General features: G+C 33.0%; 1 protein-coding gene across 1 annotated transcript in view; it reads right to left on the bottom strand.

Annotated features, from left to right (window-relative positions):
* Window positions 1-12,197, bottom strand: part of LOC130243060 (T-cell differentiation antigen CD6) — a 34,677-nt gene extending 22,480 nt beyond the window's left edge. The window contains exons 1-2 of the mRNA XM_056475099.1: window positions 12,099-12,197; window positions 7,567-7,635 (exon numbers count right to left, since the gene is read on the bottom strand). Of these exons, the coding sequence (XP_056331074.1) occupies window positions 7,567-7,635; window positions 12,099-12,150 (121 nt within the window). The 5' untranslated portion in view covers window positions 12,151-12,197. The remainder of the gene's footprint in view (window positions 1-7,566; window positions 7,636-12,098) is intronic.
* Between the last annotated feature and the right edge of the window lie 4,111 nt (window positions 12,198-16,308).

Genomic DNA, 16,308 nt, shown 5'->3' with positions numbered 1-16,308 from the left:
TCACTTTAGTTTAAAGATTTAGAAGAGTTTCATGTAATGCTTTGAGTTACCACCTTGCAGAAGCACCCATTCTTCGGGTGTTGGCAGCTTAATTAGTAAAATTGCAGTTTGTTGCTTTGCTCAGTGAGCAATAACTGTCCTAAAATAAGTTCTGAGATCAGTCTCAATCAACTGTATATGTAATATGCTTAAAATGTCTCTTTTCATTTAGGATAAGTTTAAATAAAACTTAGAGACATCGAAATGTACGACACATAATAGACATAGATGATGTTATCAGACCTTTGAGTTTACGTTAAATAAAAAAACAAATGTATTTAAACTTATATTTGATAAAATCATGTTAGATCAATTCAATTGCATTTAATTTTGTAAATAGCTTTTTTGTTGTTGGAGTTAAACAAATTTATTGGATGGAAATCCTGCCCTCAATTTTTTTTTTTTTTTTTTTTGAGTGCAGAACACACAAACAAACAGCAATACAACAAGTAGTGTGGGGAAAAAACAGATTGCACAGTGGTGATATGCATTACAGGTTAGTGTATATGTAAACAACTAACACAACAGCACAAGCAAATACATTGTATAAAGGTTTTTTTTACATTGCCATAAAGTCTCAGAAATCTAAAGGTACAAAAGTTGGTTCGGGACTTTCAAAAGATACACTTTAGTACTTAAATGGTTCAAATCAGTGCATAAAGGATCCTTTTTGGAAACTTTTATATGCATATTAGTAACTAAATAGTAATAACTAAAAAGTACGAAAATGTACCTTTTGAAAGGGTAGACCTGTGACAGCTTTTGAACTTTGATTTTGGATAGTGTTGTATTATGTAATAAATAATCCAATGTACAATCTAACATTCACATATGGCAGTATGAAAAGTATATTGCATTTGTAATATGTTAAAGTCTAGTCTACTATATTATCAAGGGTATAATTTAATACACAGTCTATTGACCAATTATGAATTCAATTATCTTATTAAGTACTTAGATCTGTTCGTAAGTCCAGAGATGTGAGTTTGAACAGAACTGTATCATTTTCGAAAAGGCAACAGCATAACAGTGTTGGATGAAAACTGTCCTTAAAGGAAAATTAATTCTGTCATCATTTACAAACCCTTGATCTACACCAAACCAGTTAGATGTTTTTTTTTTTTTTTGTTCACAAAAGAAGATATATTGACTGTTGTTGGAAAGCAGCAGCCATTGACTTTCATAGTATGTGTTTTTCCTATCATGTGTGTCAATGGCTGCCGGTTTCCAACATTCTTCAAAATATCTTCTTTTGTGTTCAACAGAACAAACACACTCAAACTGCTTTGAAACAAGTCAGAGGTGAGTAAATGATGACCGAATTGTAATATTTGGGTGAACTATCGCTTTAATATGCACAATGCAAGACATAAACCCTGAATCGTCTACCTTAACCTATCCTAAGCTTCACATGATTTTTTTTTTTAATCTTAACAGTACGCTGGGTTGAGTCATAAAGTTTTCCAGCATCGCATCCTGGCACTGATCTTATCTGTTCTCTGTGTTTTATTTCTAGTACGCACACAAGAGACTTTAATTTAGACCCAAACAGGTGAATATCTTAACTGTGGGACATTGTTTGTGTTGCAAAACGTTGTAGCAGTACACTGCAACACAGCCACATCCCGTGAGTCACTTCCTGTGGAAATGTCATATTGAAGCATGGAGGACACCGGGGAAAGAACTTTCTTTTATTTTTTTTGAAAGTTTATGACATTGCCTCTGCAGTGTGTGGTTTGAGCTCATGAAGCTCTCCTGATTTGTGAGTACAGGATGCAGATTGTGTCTGTGTGTATCACCCATGGAATTTTGACTCATTCTGAAGGTCTCGACTTATGAATAGGGGTCAGAGGTCAAATGTCTGATGTTTCACTGTTAGATGGTGACGAGTTTGGGGTCAGTAAGATGTTTTTTATAAATACTTTTATGATGGAAGGATGTATGAAATTGATTATGAGTGACAGTGAAATTGTTTTATATTTTAAATAATAAATGTTGTTCTTTTAAACTTTTTTTTTTATCAATTGAAAATAATGTTGTTTTTTTTGGCAAAAAAAAATGCAAATTAAAATTGATGAGAAATTATCAACATGCAATCAGATAACAGCTATTTAAATTGTAATAACTGTTCCAGGTCACACTTTATTTTGATGGTCTGTTTGTTGAATTTAGTTGCATTGCATCGGCATGCCAACTAATTCTCAATAGATTATAAGTAGACTGTTAGGTTGGCATTAGGGTTAGAGTAAGTGGGCATGTACTTGCAAAGTTTCTTATAGTCAGTTAAATGTCTGTTGAATGAGCAGTATCAACAGATATTAAGCAGACAGTCTACTAATACTGAAATGGACCATCAAAATAAAGGGTTATCTAGTTCCATAATATTACACATTATATTATTACATAGTCTTTTATTGCGTTTTAAATAAAAACTATGCAACTTTGCCAAGCATTAAAGATTTTATTTGGTAACATTTTAAAATTATGGTAAATTAGTTAGTTAATGTACAGTTGAAGTCAGAATTATTAGCCCCCTGAAATATTAGCCCTCTGTTTATTTTTTCTCCAATTTCTGTTTAACGGAGAGCAGAGTTTTTCAACACATTTCTAAACATAATAGTTTTAATAACTCATTTCTAATAACTGATTTATTTATCTTTGCCATGATGACAGTAAATAATATTTGACTAGATATTTTTCAAGACCCTTCTATACAGCTTAAAGTGACATTTAAAGGCTTAAGTAGGTTAATTAGGTTAACTAGACAGGTTAGGGTAATTAGGCAAGTTATTGTATAACGATGGTTCTGTAGATTATCAAAAAATATACATAGCTTAAAGGGGTGAATAATATTGACCTTAAAATGTTTTTTTTTTTTTTTATAAAACTGCTTTTATTCTAGCCAAAATAAAACAAATAAGACTTTCTCCAGAAGAAAAAATATTATCAGACATACTGTGAAAATTTCCTTGATCTGTTAAAAAAATCAAAAGGGGGCTAATAATTCTGACTTCAACTGTATTTAAAACAATAAGTTATACATTTATTAAGGTATTTATTAATCTTTGTTAATGTTAATTAATGTTAGTTCATGCAGGCATCATAACCACCTGGTTAACCTTTTATACTTAGGTTGTCATTATTATTTTAATTGTTTATTACTATTTATCAGAGTTGTGTCAGATGGGGGCCAAAAATATTTTCAAGGAGTGCACCTTAAAGGATTAACGGTGCATTAAGTAATGTTAACAAGTACATATTTTTTGTTGAAGTATGATTAATAAATGCTTTATTACAGTAGATTATTCATACTGTCACAATCACCAGTCATCTAATCCTTACAGATCGCTGGTAAACACAGATCTCATAGAACTACAAATCTGCTTGCATATGGACTACAATACCAAGTCATGCAACACACACACACACCTGCTCAAATTCTCCATTGACTCACACAGCTGAAGCTGCTCATGTACTGATTACATGGATTATAAAATCAGCACATAAACACACAGAAGTTGCTGAGTCTTGTTAATCTGTATAGTGAAACAATACGACGTGTTTTCCCTTGCCTTGTCTTGCCGTGTTTGAACCTAGCCTTGTTTTGTTTGTTTTAACCTGTCTGCTGCCTGCCTTTTGACCATCTGCCTGTTATTTTGACTGTGAATCTGGATTTGCCTGTATACATCTGTCTGCCCCGGTGTTGACCGTTGCTTGCCTGACCATTCTGCTAAATTAACCTGCGTTTGGATCCGTGCCCCTGTTGTCATCGTCACTTCACGTTACACATATTAACATTAATTAATGGACCATTATTCTAAAGTGTGAGTATTTTTCAATACATGAAAACTCCCAAAATGTTTAAGTAGTGGAGTAACATCCATGACTTTTCACAAATAGTGTACAAAATAGGGCTCGAAACTAAAACATTTAAGTAAAATAAAATAAAATGAAGTCACCAAAAGGATGGTGACAATGGAGTACTTAACTTATGTAGTGGGAATGTAATCAGTGTACTTGTAGATGTACATATTCTAAAAGTATAAGTACTAAACTTTGAGTGGTTTCCAACTATACTACAAGTTGCCGATAACTTACCAGTTTATTACTTTTACAAGTAAAAGCACAGATCTGCTTTACCAAGTGGTTGACCATATTTTGACTGTTTTAAATAATGGTTTACACTACACAGCATTGTTGGTTTACAAAAAAAAAAAATCAAACAAACATAATCCTGTTGCACTACTACACTTGATTTTGGTTTTATTGTAAAAAAACAAACAAACAAGAAAACATGTTAAATGCGAATCTGAAATCTTTTATGGCATACTTAAAAAAATAAAGATGATTTAGTCTTCGAAATGTTTTATTTTGATTATGATTTTAAATAAATTAAGAAAATATTAAGTATATGTATTAATTTTGGTACCATTTTACCATAAACCGACATATAAACCATTTGAGGCTGATATTTTAGGAATCGTGACATGTGTTGAAAAAAATGCATTGAGTGTGTTAACTAGCGACATTAGCAGTTTTGGAATCCAAATATTTTTTTCTTGGTGGGGCAGTTAAAGGGTTAAAGAATACTCAGTAAACTAGTTTTATATAATAAAAGGACAACGAAATGTAAACGGACATGTAAGATTATTATCCAGTAGTAGAACTACGTAATTAATCAAAGGAAAACTCAAATACGAGCCATGTACGATACTTAAATATATGTCAATTTAAAGTAGAAATATATTTACATTTCTTTCAGCATAAGTCAAGCAATTTGAAGGATAAGTGAAACCAAAAGTATCTTTTAAAAAGTCTAAGGGACTTGAAATATTAGAGGTCATATAACAACCTTGTTAGCCACTCTGGATTTGTAGAAACAGATTACAGCTTTGAACACTGCCATTTATTAACACTAAACATTAAGTACACCAAGGACGACTTTTTAAAATGTAAATGAACATGTTAGGTTATTATACAGTAGTAAAACCACATAATAGGCTACTCAATCAAGCGAAAACTCAACTACGAGCCATGATATATCTCAGTGAAAGTAGAACTATCTCTAAATTTATTTCAGCGTAATTCAAGCAATTTGAAGTAGAAATTAAACCAAAAATATATTTTTAATAATTAAAAATAATAACATTAAACTTAAGTAAATATTTTTTTGTCAGAGACTTCACAAGGTCATATTAAATATTAGAGGTCATATTTAATAACCTTGTTAATAACTTTGGATTTGTAGATGCAGATTACAGAGTTGAATACTGACATTTATTAACACTAAGCATTAAGTACACCAAGGAAGACTTGTTAAAATGTAATCAAACATGTAACGCTATTATACAGTAGTAAAACTATGCAATAGGCTACTCAATCAAGAGAAAACTTAACTACAAGCCAACTACAATACTTAAGTATATCTCAGTGAAAGTACAAATATATTTACATTTCTTTCAGCATAAGTCAAGCAATCTAAGCTATAAATGAAACCAAAAGTATCTTTTAAAAAGTCTAATATCAAACTTGAGTAAATTTTTCTAAGGGACTTATTAAATATTAGAGGTCATATAACAACCTTGCTAGCAACTCTGGATTTGTAGAAACAGATTACAGCTTTGAACACTGCCATTTATTAACATTAAACATTAAGTACACCAAGGACGACTTTTTAAAATGTAAATGAACATGTTAGGTTATTATACAGAAGTAAAACCACATAATAGGCTACTCAATCAAGCGAAAACTCAACTACAAGCCAACTACAATACTTAAGTATATCTCAGTGAAAGTACAAATATATTTACATTTCTTTCAGCATAAGTCAAGCAATCTAAGCTATAAATGAAACCAAAAGTATCTTTTTAAAAAATATAACATCCAACTTGAGTAACTATATTTTTGTAAGAAACTTCACAAGGTCATATTAAATATTAGAGGTGATATTTAACATTTAACAACCTTGTTAACAACTCTGGATTTGTAGATACAGATAACTGCTTTGAACACTGCCATTTATTAACACTAAACGTTAAGTACACCAAGGATGACTTGTTAAAATGTAAACAAACATGTAAGGTTATCATACAGTAAAACTATACGGAATCGGCTACTCAATCAAGAGAAACTCAACTACAAGCCAACTATACAATGCTTAAGTATATCTCAGTGAAAGTACAAATAAATTTGCATTTCTTTCAGCGTAATTTAAGCAATTTAAAGTATAAATGAAGCCAAAATATAACATCCAACTTGAGTAAATATATTTTTTGTAAGAAACTTCACAAGGTCATATTAAATATTAGAGGTCATATTTAATATCTAACAACCTTGTTAACAACTCTGGATTTGTAGATACAGATTACAGCTTTAAACAATGCCATTTATTAACACTTAAAATTAAGTACACCAAGGATCACTTGTTAAAATGTAAACGAACATGTACAGTAGTAAAACTACAGTACTCAATCAAGAGAAACTCAACTACAAGCCAACCACAATACTCAAGTATGTTGAAAGTGCAAATATATTTACATTTTTTTCAGCGCAATTCAAGCAGTGCGAAGTATAAATTAAACCAAAAGTAAAACATCAAACCTGAGTAAATATAGATTTTTGTAAAGGGACTTCAAAACGTCATATTAAATATTAAAGGACTTTTTATGTTTGCAACTTTTACAACCCTGTTAACAACTCTGGATTTATAGATACCGATTTCAGCTTTGAAATATGTCATTTGTTAAAGCTAAATATTAAGTATACCTGACAAAATAGGTGATAAAATAATCAATAGGAGCTGAAAGGTAAAAACAATCAGTTAAGTATGGAAGTAAATGTTGATTTGTAAATAAAACTGTATATAAAAGTAACTACAAAAACTATGAATGCCAGCAATCTTGAAGAATATTCAGGCTAAGATTATTCCCTTCTGCACAAAGCTGCAGAAAAGGTCAAAAATTGTATTGACTATTAGTTTAAACCAATTTTGCCACTTAAAATTAATGAGCAATTATTCAATGTCACATTATCAAGAGGCTTTCAGTTCACTAGATTGTCCAAATGATGTTGTATTTAATTTTTGGCCACAGCCGAGAGACAAAGGACGTACAACGGACGGCATGGGCTTTCCTGTGCATTTACGATGTCATAATCACTTTCTGAATGCACACATCAAACAGGGCTTAATGACTTCAAAATTAATTCCAGCGTGCAATAAAACAAAGCTGTTGTCTCTGGGGTGGCAGATTACTCTGAGCTCTGTGCAATCTTGCGGTGGTCTTGTTGATCTGTTTTCTCTGGCTGATGATAGCAGGTTGGTCTCAGCATGCCTACATAAACCACTGTGCTCATGCATATTGTTCAGCGTCTTGATTAACTGCTTGATTTGTGGCCTCTTTTGAGTTTTCTAATCATAGTGAGATTGCTGCTGACTGTACCCACTGATAACACTGATCTTGACATGATGCTTTCAATGAAAATAACCGTTCTGTTTTTTTTAAGAGTAGCAGTGATCATTTTACTTACTCTGGTTGTCTGTATCATCTGCCTGCTGTGACACATTCGTTGAAGGATGGTCATCTCTTGCACTCAGCCCTGAAGATATAAAGATGAACATTAAAAGTTGACTTATAGTGCAAGATTTGCTTTAAAGTGCAAAAACTAGAACAAAGTCTTCCAATCTGCTGTAAGCTGGGCTTAAAATTAATTTTGGCCAAAAGCAAGTAAAAACAGCAGTGAGTATGAAACACTTGCCAGTTGGCCAGTAGCTTTGGTACAAATTGTAACATTGCATGAGAACACAATAGGGATTAGTGGGATTGTCAAAAGATTGCCACTGATTATACAAAACTGTTACATATTTAATTTTTTATTTCTCTTTTTTAATTTTATTTTTTACAAATAACACATTTGGACAAACAAGAACAAACAGGCCCATACAAATAATCCCAAGTGAAAAGGTGGAAAACAAAATTAGTAAAGTCGTAAAATGCGGCAATTAAGGGGAAATGCGTCATAATGCTCACTAAACAGTTTAAGACTCAGCATTGACGTGTCTGTATGTGCTGAGTTTATAGTCATTGGAATCAGTCCATAACGATCTTCTGACTGTGTGTAATCAGTCAGAATTAGGATCCCGGGTGTGCGAGGTGCATGCTGGGAGTTATAGTTTGTTAAAGTAGCGTGTGTGTGTAGTTTTACAGCGATCCGCAGCTGCTAGATCACTGGTGATCATAACATTTAGCATAGCAACATTGTTAGAGTAGTAAAGTAAACATCGAGTCAACAGCCTACAAACAATAAGATATTATTTGACATTAACCTCACTTTAATCTTTATATAATTACTACCTTTACTAAAAACAATTTGGCTGAATTTTTGTTTCCCTATTTTTACAGGAATAATCTCTAAATATGAATGTAAAATGACATGGTACTCTCTGAAAATACAGAACATTTCCTTTAAAAAAACTGAAAAATAACATAGTACCAAAATACAAGCAATAACTGTAAACTTAATGTTAGAATTTTTTATTAAAACAATAGCTATTTCACTGTTTAATGAAAAAACTGGAAAATTATGTAAAAATAAATGCAGATAATTACCTGTAAAATAACGTTTATTTTTTACAGTGAATTAAAAAAAAAATGTTTCACAAAAAAACGCTCAAGAATTGTGTTGTTTCAACTCATTTTAAATAAGTAGTTTGAACAAACAACAAACATCATTTTTGTGTGTACTTTAATATGTGGCACTTTAATCTTTTCACACAGTTACTGTTTCCAGTGTTCAGTCTCTGCAGTTTGAGTCATATAAGTGTGCATTTTGGAAACACATCTTTGGAAAAACTGTTTTAAAATCTGTTGTTAACAAAAGGCATTTCAAAAGAAAAGTTTTCCTGTGGCATTTATCAAAATGCATTTTGCTAAATTGTCAGGTTTCTCTCAGTGGCATGAATTCGTTAAAATATAAAATTGGAGAAAATATAAAATAAGACATACTGAAATGCTTTTCTTAAAACATTGCACCTTGTTAATAATAACGTACAAAATCTAAAGGAACTCCATAAATGGCTGTTATGAAAATCCTGCGATATAATATTTTTTCCTTATTGCTTTTCGTTTGTATCATGAACAAAAGCAAATAAAAAACACCTTTAATTATTACTTTTCAATTTAACCACTGTTAAGTAAGTAAATATTAATAATAGTAATATTTAATTAAGCACAAATATTTTATACTATTATTTTTTATGCAATAATGCACATATTTTTTGTGGACGGTAAAAAAACATTTCTCGAGTAAACAATTTGCACTTAAAGGTTAGTTTTAGACCAGAGATGCCCAAAGTAGGGCCCACTGGCCAAAGTTGACCTATGTTCAACTTGTTTTGGCCCACCATATCATCTGAAAAGAGAGACAGAATGATACAGAGTTGGCCTGCCTTTGAGAGAGATCGTCATTTCGAATTTAACGAAACCTTTTGTTTCATTGAGGAGCTACAAAAAAGTCAACTAAAATGAAATGTTTGATTAAAATGTTGTAAATGAATTAGGCTTTTAAAATGTAAATACTGTCACTTGACAAAAGACAATGCACAAGACATCGATAGCCGACACGAAAGTCTATTTATTTATTTGTGTAAATGTATATTTATTCAGTTTTTAAATTAATTTCAGTAATGTTATTGACTATATGAAAATGTCTGCATGATTTATTTACAATACAGTTTGTAAAGTAATACTTTCTGTCTTTTAGAAGATATAAGTGGATCTAATTAGATTTGCTTTGTAAACATAAAATAAAAGTTAATAGTGTATTATTTTTATTTCACATATTACATTTTTAAGTTACGATACTCCCAAAATTATTCCACATAAACCCACAGACTTTTTTTACAAAATTCTGTGCAGAAATAGCAAAAAATGTCCGCAGATTCTGTCTGGTCCTTGACATCGGCAAGCAAATCAAAGCAAAGGCAGGAGCAGCTCGACTAGTGTATTCACCATTGAACTCTATTGTGTTAGAAATGGAATTGTTTATGCGTTTACTATACTAAGTTCATTATAAAATGTTACAAATGATACTCCGTCATTAATTAATATGTTTTAAAGCAAAATTTTCTAGCTATTTTTAAATATTATCAAATAAGTTAGGTAATGACCCATGGTAAATTTGACGTAATACGGTTTGGTATATTTAACTTCGACCCACAGCCCTTAATCAAGTTTGGTTTTTGGCCCTTTATAAGAAAAAGTTTGGGCACCCCTGTTTTCAACCCACTGTTCATCTTAACAGTCTACATGAACAATAATTATCAAAGACAACTGCAATGTAGAACAAGTTGCATAAAAACTTATGCATAATGCTTGATGCTTGATTAATGTTGACAGGCTGTCACGTTTACTACATTTAAAGTACACAACACAAGTCAAAATAGCATGCTGTTTACAAGGTATGAAGTAGGCATTTTGATTGTATTCACAATATGAGCAAGGCTGTAAGATAAAATATGTGTGACCTCATAATAAAATATATCCAGGGTGCAGTAGTTATTTATAACTATACGACTTTTTAAAATGTGTTGAGCCGACACAGAGTTGATAACAGCTTCGGGTCATGTATTTCAACACAGCATGGTCCTCTAAATGAGTTTCTTCATCTGTCAAACAGCGGAAAGCCTAGACCAACATTTATTCTGGTCGTTAATGTAATGTCAAAAAGGTCACCTTATGAAATTAATTAAAAAATATCTAATTATGTTTAGTAATTATATGACTAACCAGTATATTGCAAAAATATTTTATACTTCACAGAATGGCATGATGTCCATTTGAACGTAATTATTTTCAAAGAATTAAATAGGTGAAATTTTAAAAATGCCTATGTATTATTTAAAGGGATAGTTCACCCAAAAATAAAATTCTGTTATCATTTACTTGCTTGTTCTTTTTTCTGTTGAACACAAAGAACGATATAGCGAAGAATGTTGGCAAAAGAACATTGACATTCATAGTATTTTTTGGTTCTAATATGACTGCTTTTTTGCCAGCATTCTTCATAATAACTTGTTTAGTGTTCAACAGAAGAAATGAATTTATAACCGTTTAGAAACACTTGAGTTTAATTAAATGATGAGGACATTTTCATTTTATGGTGGTCTATATACGTAGTAACGCATAACCAGTCAAACAAGTATAAATTAAAAAAGTAATTACTTACATAAATTTGTGCAAGCTTAATCATTACCTAACAAATATAACTATTTTATTTAACAAACACTGGGAAAATCAGCAAACATTTTCTCAGAATAACAGCTATTTTAGATACAGTCTGTACACTCTATTTCCGTCCGGATCCTCTGCGCCTTGCACTCTTTATAGCACAAACCTGGAGAAAATCATAACATATTTCCTAATCTATTATTGAAACAGGGCTCGTAAATGCCTGCGTATAATATTTGTAGCTTGTTCTACACAATCTAAATGAACTCCATATGTAATCTACAACTGACTATGAGGGAAATTATGCAACATACATATATATTTATAAGCCAGTGAATGCATTTGACTTACAAATTAAGTCTTCCTTCTTCATTCAATCTCCTGTGAGGTTTAGCTCATTTGTTTTGTAGCAGAGTATATTGAAGTGCATAAACGAATCGATGATTGTGTTGTAATGAGCCGAGGCGTCGCTGTACTTTCTTTTGTCACTTAAAAAAAATGCATTCAGATTGCATTGTGCAGCATTAGTTAAACTGAGCTTTGTTTAACCACAAAGCGTGTCTTACACATCAAGTCTTTTGTAGAAAATGCACATATGATTTTCCATCCATGATAGTGATAGGTTAACTGGATTGTGCAATACCGTTTGAGAGTGGCATAACCTTTCTCCTCAAGTATCATCACTGACTTGATAGAGTAACCGTTAGGTCTTTTAAAGCTTTAAAAATAATAATAAATACTTTGGAAATCACACTTGAACTTAAGCTCTCTAGGTAAAATACCAAAACAAAGAGTTCTGCCAAAACAAAGCATACATCAGAACCTTTTTTTTACCTTGAGACAAAGGCAAAGCCTGGAAAAGCACGCAGAGCAGCAGCAGAGGCATCTCTCAGTCAGTCAGTCAGCCACAGATCTGAGTTGGTCCTGACGGAGAGCTACTCTGACTGAAGAGCATGACCTGCACCTTCAGCCTTTGGGGTTTGTGCAGTTGCTGCATGTGGTTTCCACTACGGGGCGAATTTGAGCATCATGCCTCACGAAAGCACTCACTACCACAAACACACACCCTATTTTGCTACTGTCACAGCAGGTCAAGTGTGCATTTTTTTTGCAGTATTACATATTTAAAAGTCCCGTGATATTTAAAATAATGTTTTTTGGAAGTTAGTATGTTGTAGGGATGAACCGATACCACTTTATTACAAACCGATACGAGTACCGGTATTTTAATTTGTGTACTCGCCGATACGGAGTACAGATTCCGATACTTCTTGGATTTGGTTTCAATGAAAGGCAAGGCAAGTTTATTTATATAGCACATTTCATACACAGTGGCAATTCAAAGTGCTTTACATAGTGTAAATAATTTGAAAGGTTTTATTTTTTGCTTGTAGCAAGGATGAACACAAAAATCTTTAACAGAAGGCAATTCCATGCCAAAAATATACACATAATTGTTGATAAGGCTGTAAAGCACTCACTACCACAAACACACACCCTATTTTGCTACAGTCACAGCAGGTCAAGTGTACATGCTTGCAGTGTTACATATTTAAGTTCCTTGAAATTAAAATAATGTTTTTTTGGTAGTTAGTATTACTATGTTGTAGGGATGAACCGATACCACTTTATTACAAACCGATATGAGTATGGCTATTTTAATTTGTGTACTTGCGCCAACTGAGTACCGATTCAGAAACTTTTTAGATTTGGTTTTAATGAAAGTCAATTAATTTGAAAGGAGGTTTTACTTTTTTTTTGCAAGGATGAACACAAACATTTTTAACAGAAGGCTATTCCAAGCCAAAAACATACACACAATTGTTGATATTGATGTAAATCCATAGACCTTATTAATTACTGATTAAGCATGGACATTTAAAGGATAGTCCACGACTTCACACATTACATAATCAAGTGTGTGCAGTTTACGTTACCTTATGGAGTCACTCTCTTGACATTGCATATTGGGGATGCATAAAACCCTGTTATGCGTGGTTCTTGGTTATGTTCGGGAGTCCTGCCATTAATCTGCGGATCAGGTAATCAAAAAGTAGGCTACATGATGTTTAACTATAAGATCAATAGTTGGTTATGCAAACTTTGACTACTTTCTCTAAAATATTAAGATGTTTTAGGCAATTTTGTCTTGACAAACTGCCACAAGAACTCATACTTTTATTTTTTAAAATCGTCATCTCACAATGTTTCTGAGTTTTCTCATCCTTCCGACCGAGATTGTTCTTCCGAGGTAATCTGGGAATACTTTCAGTGCTGTGAAGAGGGGATTGAAACTGAAACTGACAGGTGCAATGGATGATGTCTTGTCATTAACAATTAAAACATTATACACACTGTAAACCAAATCTGTTTTTTTTTTAAGTTTTTTTTCCGGCAGCTGGGGTACAGAAAAAAAACATAAAATAATGGCTGTTAAATTTTTTTTTGCCGTAAAATAACAGACGGTAAATTACAGACATTACAGACAGTAAATCAAAGTAAATTTCTGTAATTTAACGTCTGTTGTTTTTAAGGTAAAAGTCTGTAATTTAGCGAACGTTATTTTACTTTTTTTTCGGCACCCCAGCTGCTGGAAAAAGCTTAAAATAACAGATTTTTTACAGTGTAGGTTTCTCTGAAACAATTGAAACAATATTTCACAAACCAGTTTGTGCTTTGGCACTGAAGCATAAATAGCTCTTCACCTCTGTTATTCGTTGTCATTCATTCATTCATTCATTTTCTTGTCAGCTTAGTCCCTTTATTAATCTGGGGTCGCCACAGCGGAATGAACCGCCAACTTATCCATCACATGTTTTTTATGTAGCGGATGCCCTTCCAGCTGCAACCCATCTCTAGGAAACATCCATATACACTCATTCACACTACGGACAATTTAGCCTACCCAATTCACCTATACCGCATGTCTTTGGACTGTGGGGGAAACCAGAGCACTCGGAGGAAACCTACACGAACGCAGGGAGAACATGCAAACTTCACACAGAAACACCAACTGACTCAGCTGAGGCTTGAACCAGCGACCTTCTTGCTGTGAGGCGACAGCACTACCTACTGCGCCACTGCGTTGCCGTTATTCGTTGTTCATGTTTATTTTGTAGATAACTGACCAACAAAATACACATTAAAATTAAGATACAAATTATACCAAACAAAACTTGTTTCAAAAAGATAACTTTTCCAAGAAAAATATATGAAGTGTATATTTTTGTTCGAGCCCGTCTTACACATCTGTGTGAGTGGATGGCTTCATGGAAAATAAGGAATTAATTAATGCACCACTGTAAATTGTTGTATCACAAACCTCTGTCATATAGGCCTATTTGCTATATTTGCAGTACAGCCTGTGTTGTATATTTTGTAGAAGTTTAAAAAAAAATTTACAGCCGATATATTTTCTCGATTTAACAATTTGTTGTTTCAGCTGCTTTTAAATAAGTTTAAACAAACAGCTAATGTCATTTTTGAGTGTGGTCTTAAGGATATTTACAAGCTAGTGTGCAACATAACAGTGACAAAATCACATTTAGAAGATATAAATATCAAAAGCTTGCAGTTTGTCACTTCCGCCTAAATGGATCAATGATTTTTTTGACATCACCTCATACTTCAGTTACATAATCAAATCTTTAAACCAATCAAATGCTCTCTAGTATCTGACATGCCCCGCCCCTTCAAGTTGCTTCTTCTTTGCTTTTCATATGTTGCGCTTGAGCTCATCCACACTCACTGGCAGATCTGTGATAAAACAAAACACTATTGGCAGCTTTTTGAAAGGGGGATGGGCTACTACATGCTCCGCCCTGTCTTCATGTTTCAGTTGAGAAAGACTGAATAAAAAATTTACATTTTAAAAACACTTCACATGATCCCTTAAGCCTTCACTTCATGCTATATATATGGCTCCAAAAATATTTTCCAGCTCACAATGGAGCCGTTTCGATTCTGCCATTAGTTTTGTAACTATGCCTTTTTTCACCTTTTCATTTCCCTCTAGTTCATTATGGACTTTTGAGGTCTTTGAGTAGTTAAACAAAACACTCCAGCCAGGCAGAATCGATTAGGCATTCATCATGAAGCCCAATTCATAATTCGTCAGTCCATCATCGGCCTGGCGTGCAATTAATAAACTGAAAGGACAATGAATACAGCTGTCTGTAGATGAATCGTCTATTATCTGCAAGCCTAAATTATCAGAAACAGCGTTCAAGTTTAAGACGTCAACACGGACCCCTACTGTTCCCTCTGCGGCCTTCAGTTTAAGCAAAAGCAACCTTATTCTGCTGGTTATTTGGAGTTATTATCATTGTCCGAAAATGTTGCTTTTTTTCTGATAAGGGAGCAGGGAAAATAGCTAAATGAAAATAATAATATCCATCTAGCGAAGTAAATAGGCTTCTAAAATGGAGGCGAAAAGGTTTCCCACAGCTTTTGTTGTTGACATCAAAGACCATGTGTCCAATCAAATGTTTTTCTCATGTAAATTCATCATTAAGTACAAGCCAGGCAAATAGGCAGACGCCAATATAGGATACACCTTCATCTTAACAAACCATGCTTGAAGTAAAAAGAAAACACAACTTAACTGAAAATAACAATGTTTGTGCAAACAGAAGTGCGTTTTGTGCGATTAATTATACTGACGGACATGAGTATGGCATCATCAACATTTAAATTTCAGTGGTACAGAAACCAAATCATTGTTAATTTTTCCTATTTATTAAGCTGGCTGTATTTTACATATTGTTGGGACTTTGTGTGACAAGGATCAAGAAAAAAATTTCGAACTTTATGGTCTCTTATTTGGCGACATGGTGACTCAGTGGCACTGTCGCCTCACAGCAAGAAGGTCACTGGTTCGAGTCCCGGCTGGGCCAGTTGTCATTTCTCTGTGAAGTTTGCGTGTTCTCCCCATGTTCACATGGGTTTCTCCTGGGTGCTTCAGTTTCCCCCACAATCCAAAGACATGCTCTATAAGTGAATTGAACAAACCAAATTGTCCGGAGTGTGTGAATGTGAGAGTGTA

Source organism: Danio aesculapii, chromosome 16, assembly GCF_903798145.1.
Source record: "Danio aesculapii chromosome 16, fDanAes4.1, whole genome shotgun sequence".
In the NCBI taxonomy this organism is placed as follows: Eukaryota; Metazoa; Chordata; class Actinopteri; order Cypriniformes; family Danionidae; genus Danio; species Danio aesculapii.
The sequence above is the reverse complement of the archived record's forward strand: the minus strand, read 5'-3'. Positions and strand labels throughout refer to the sequence as shown.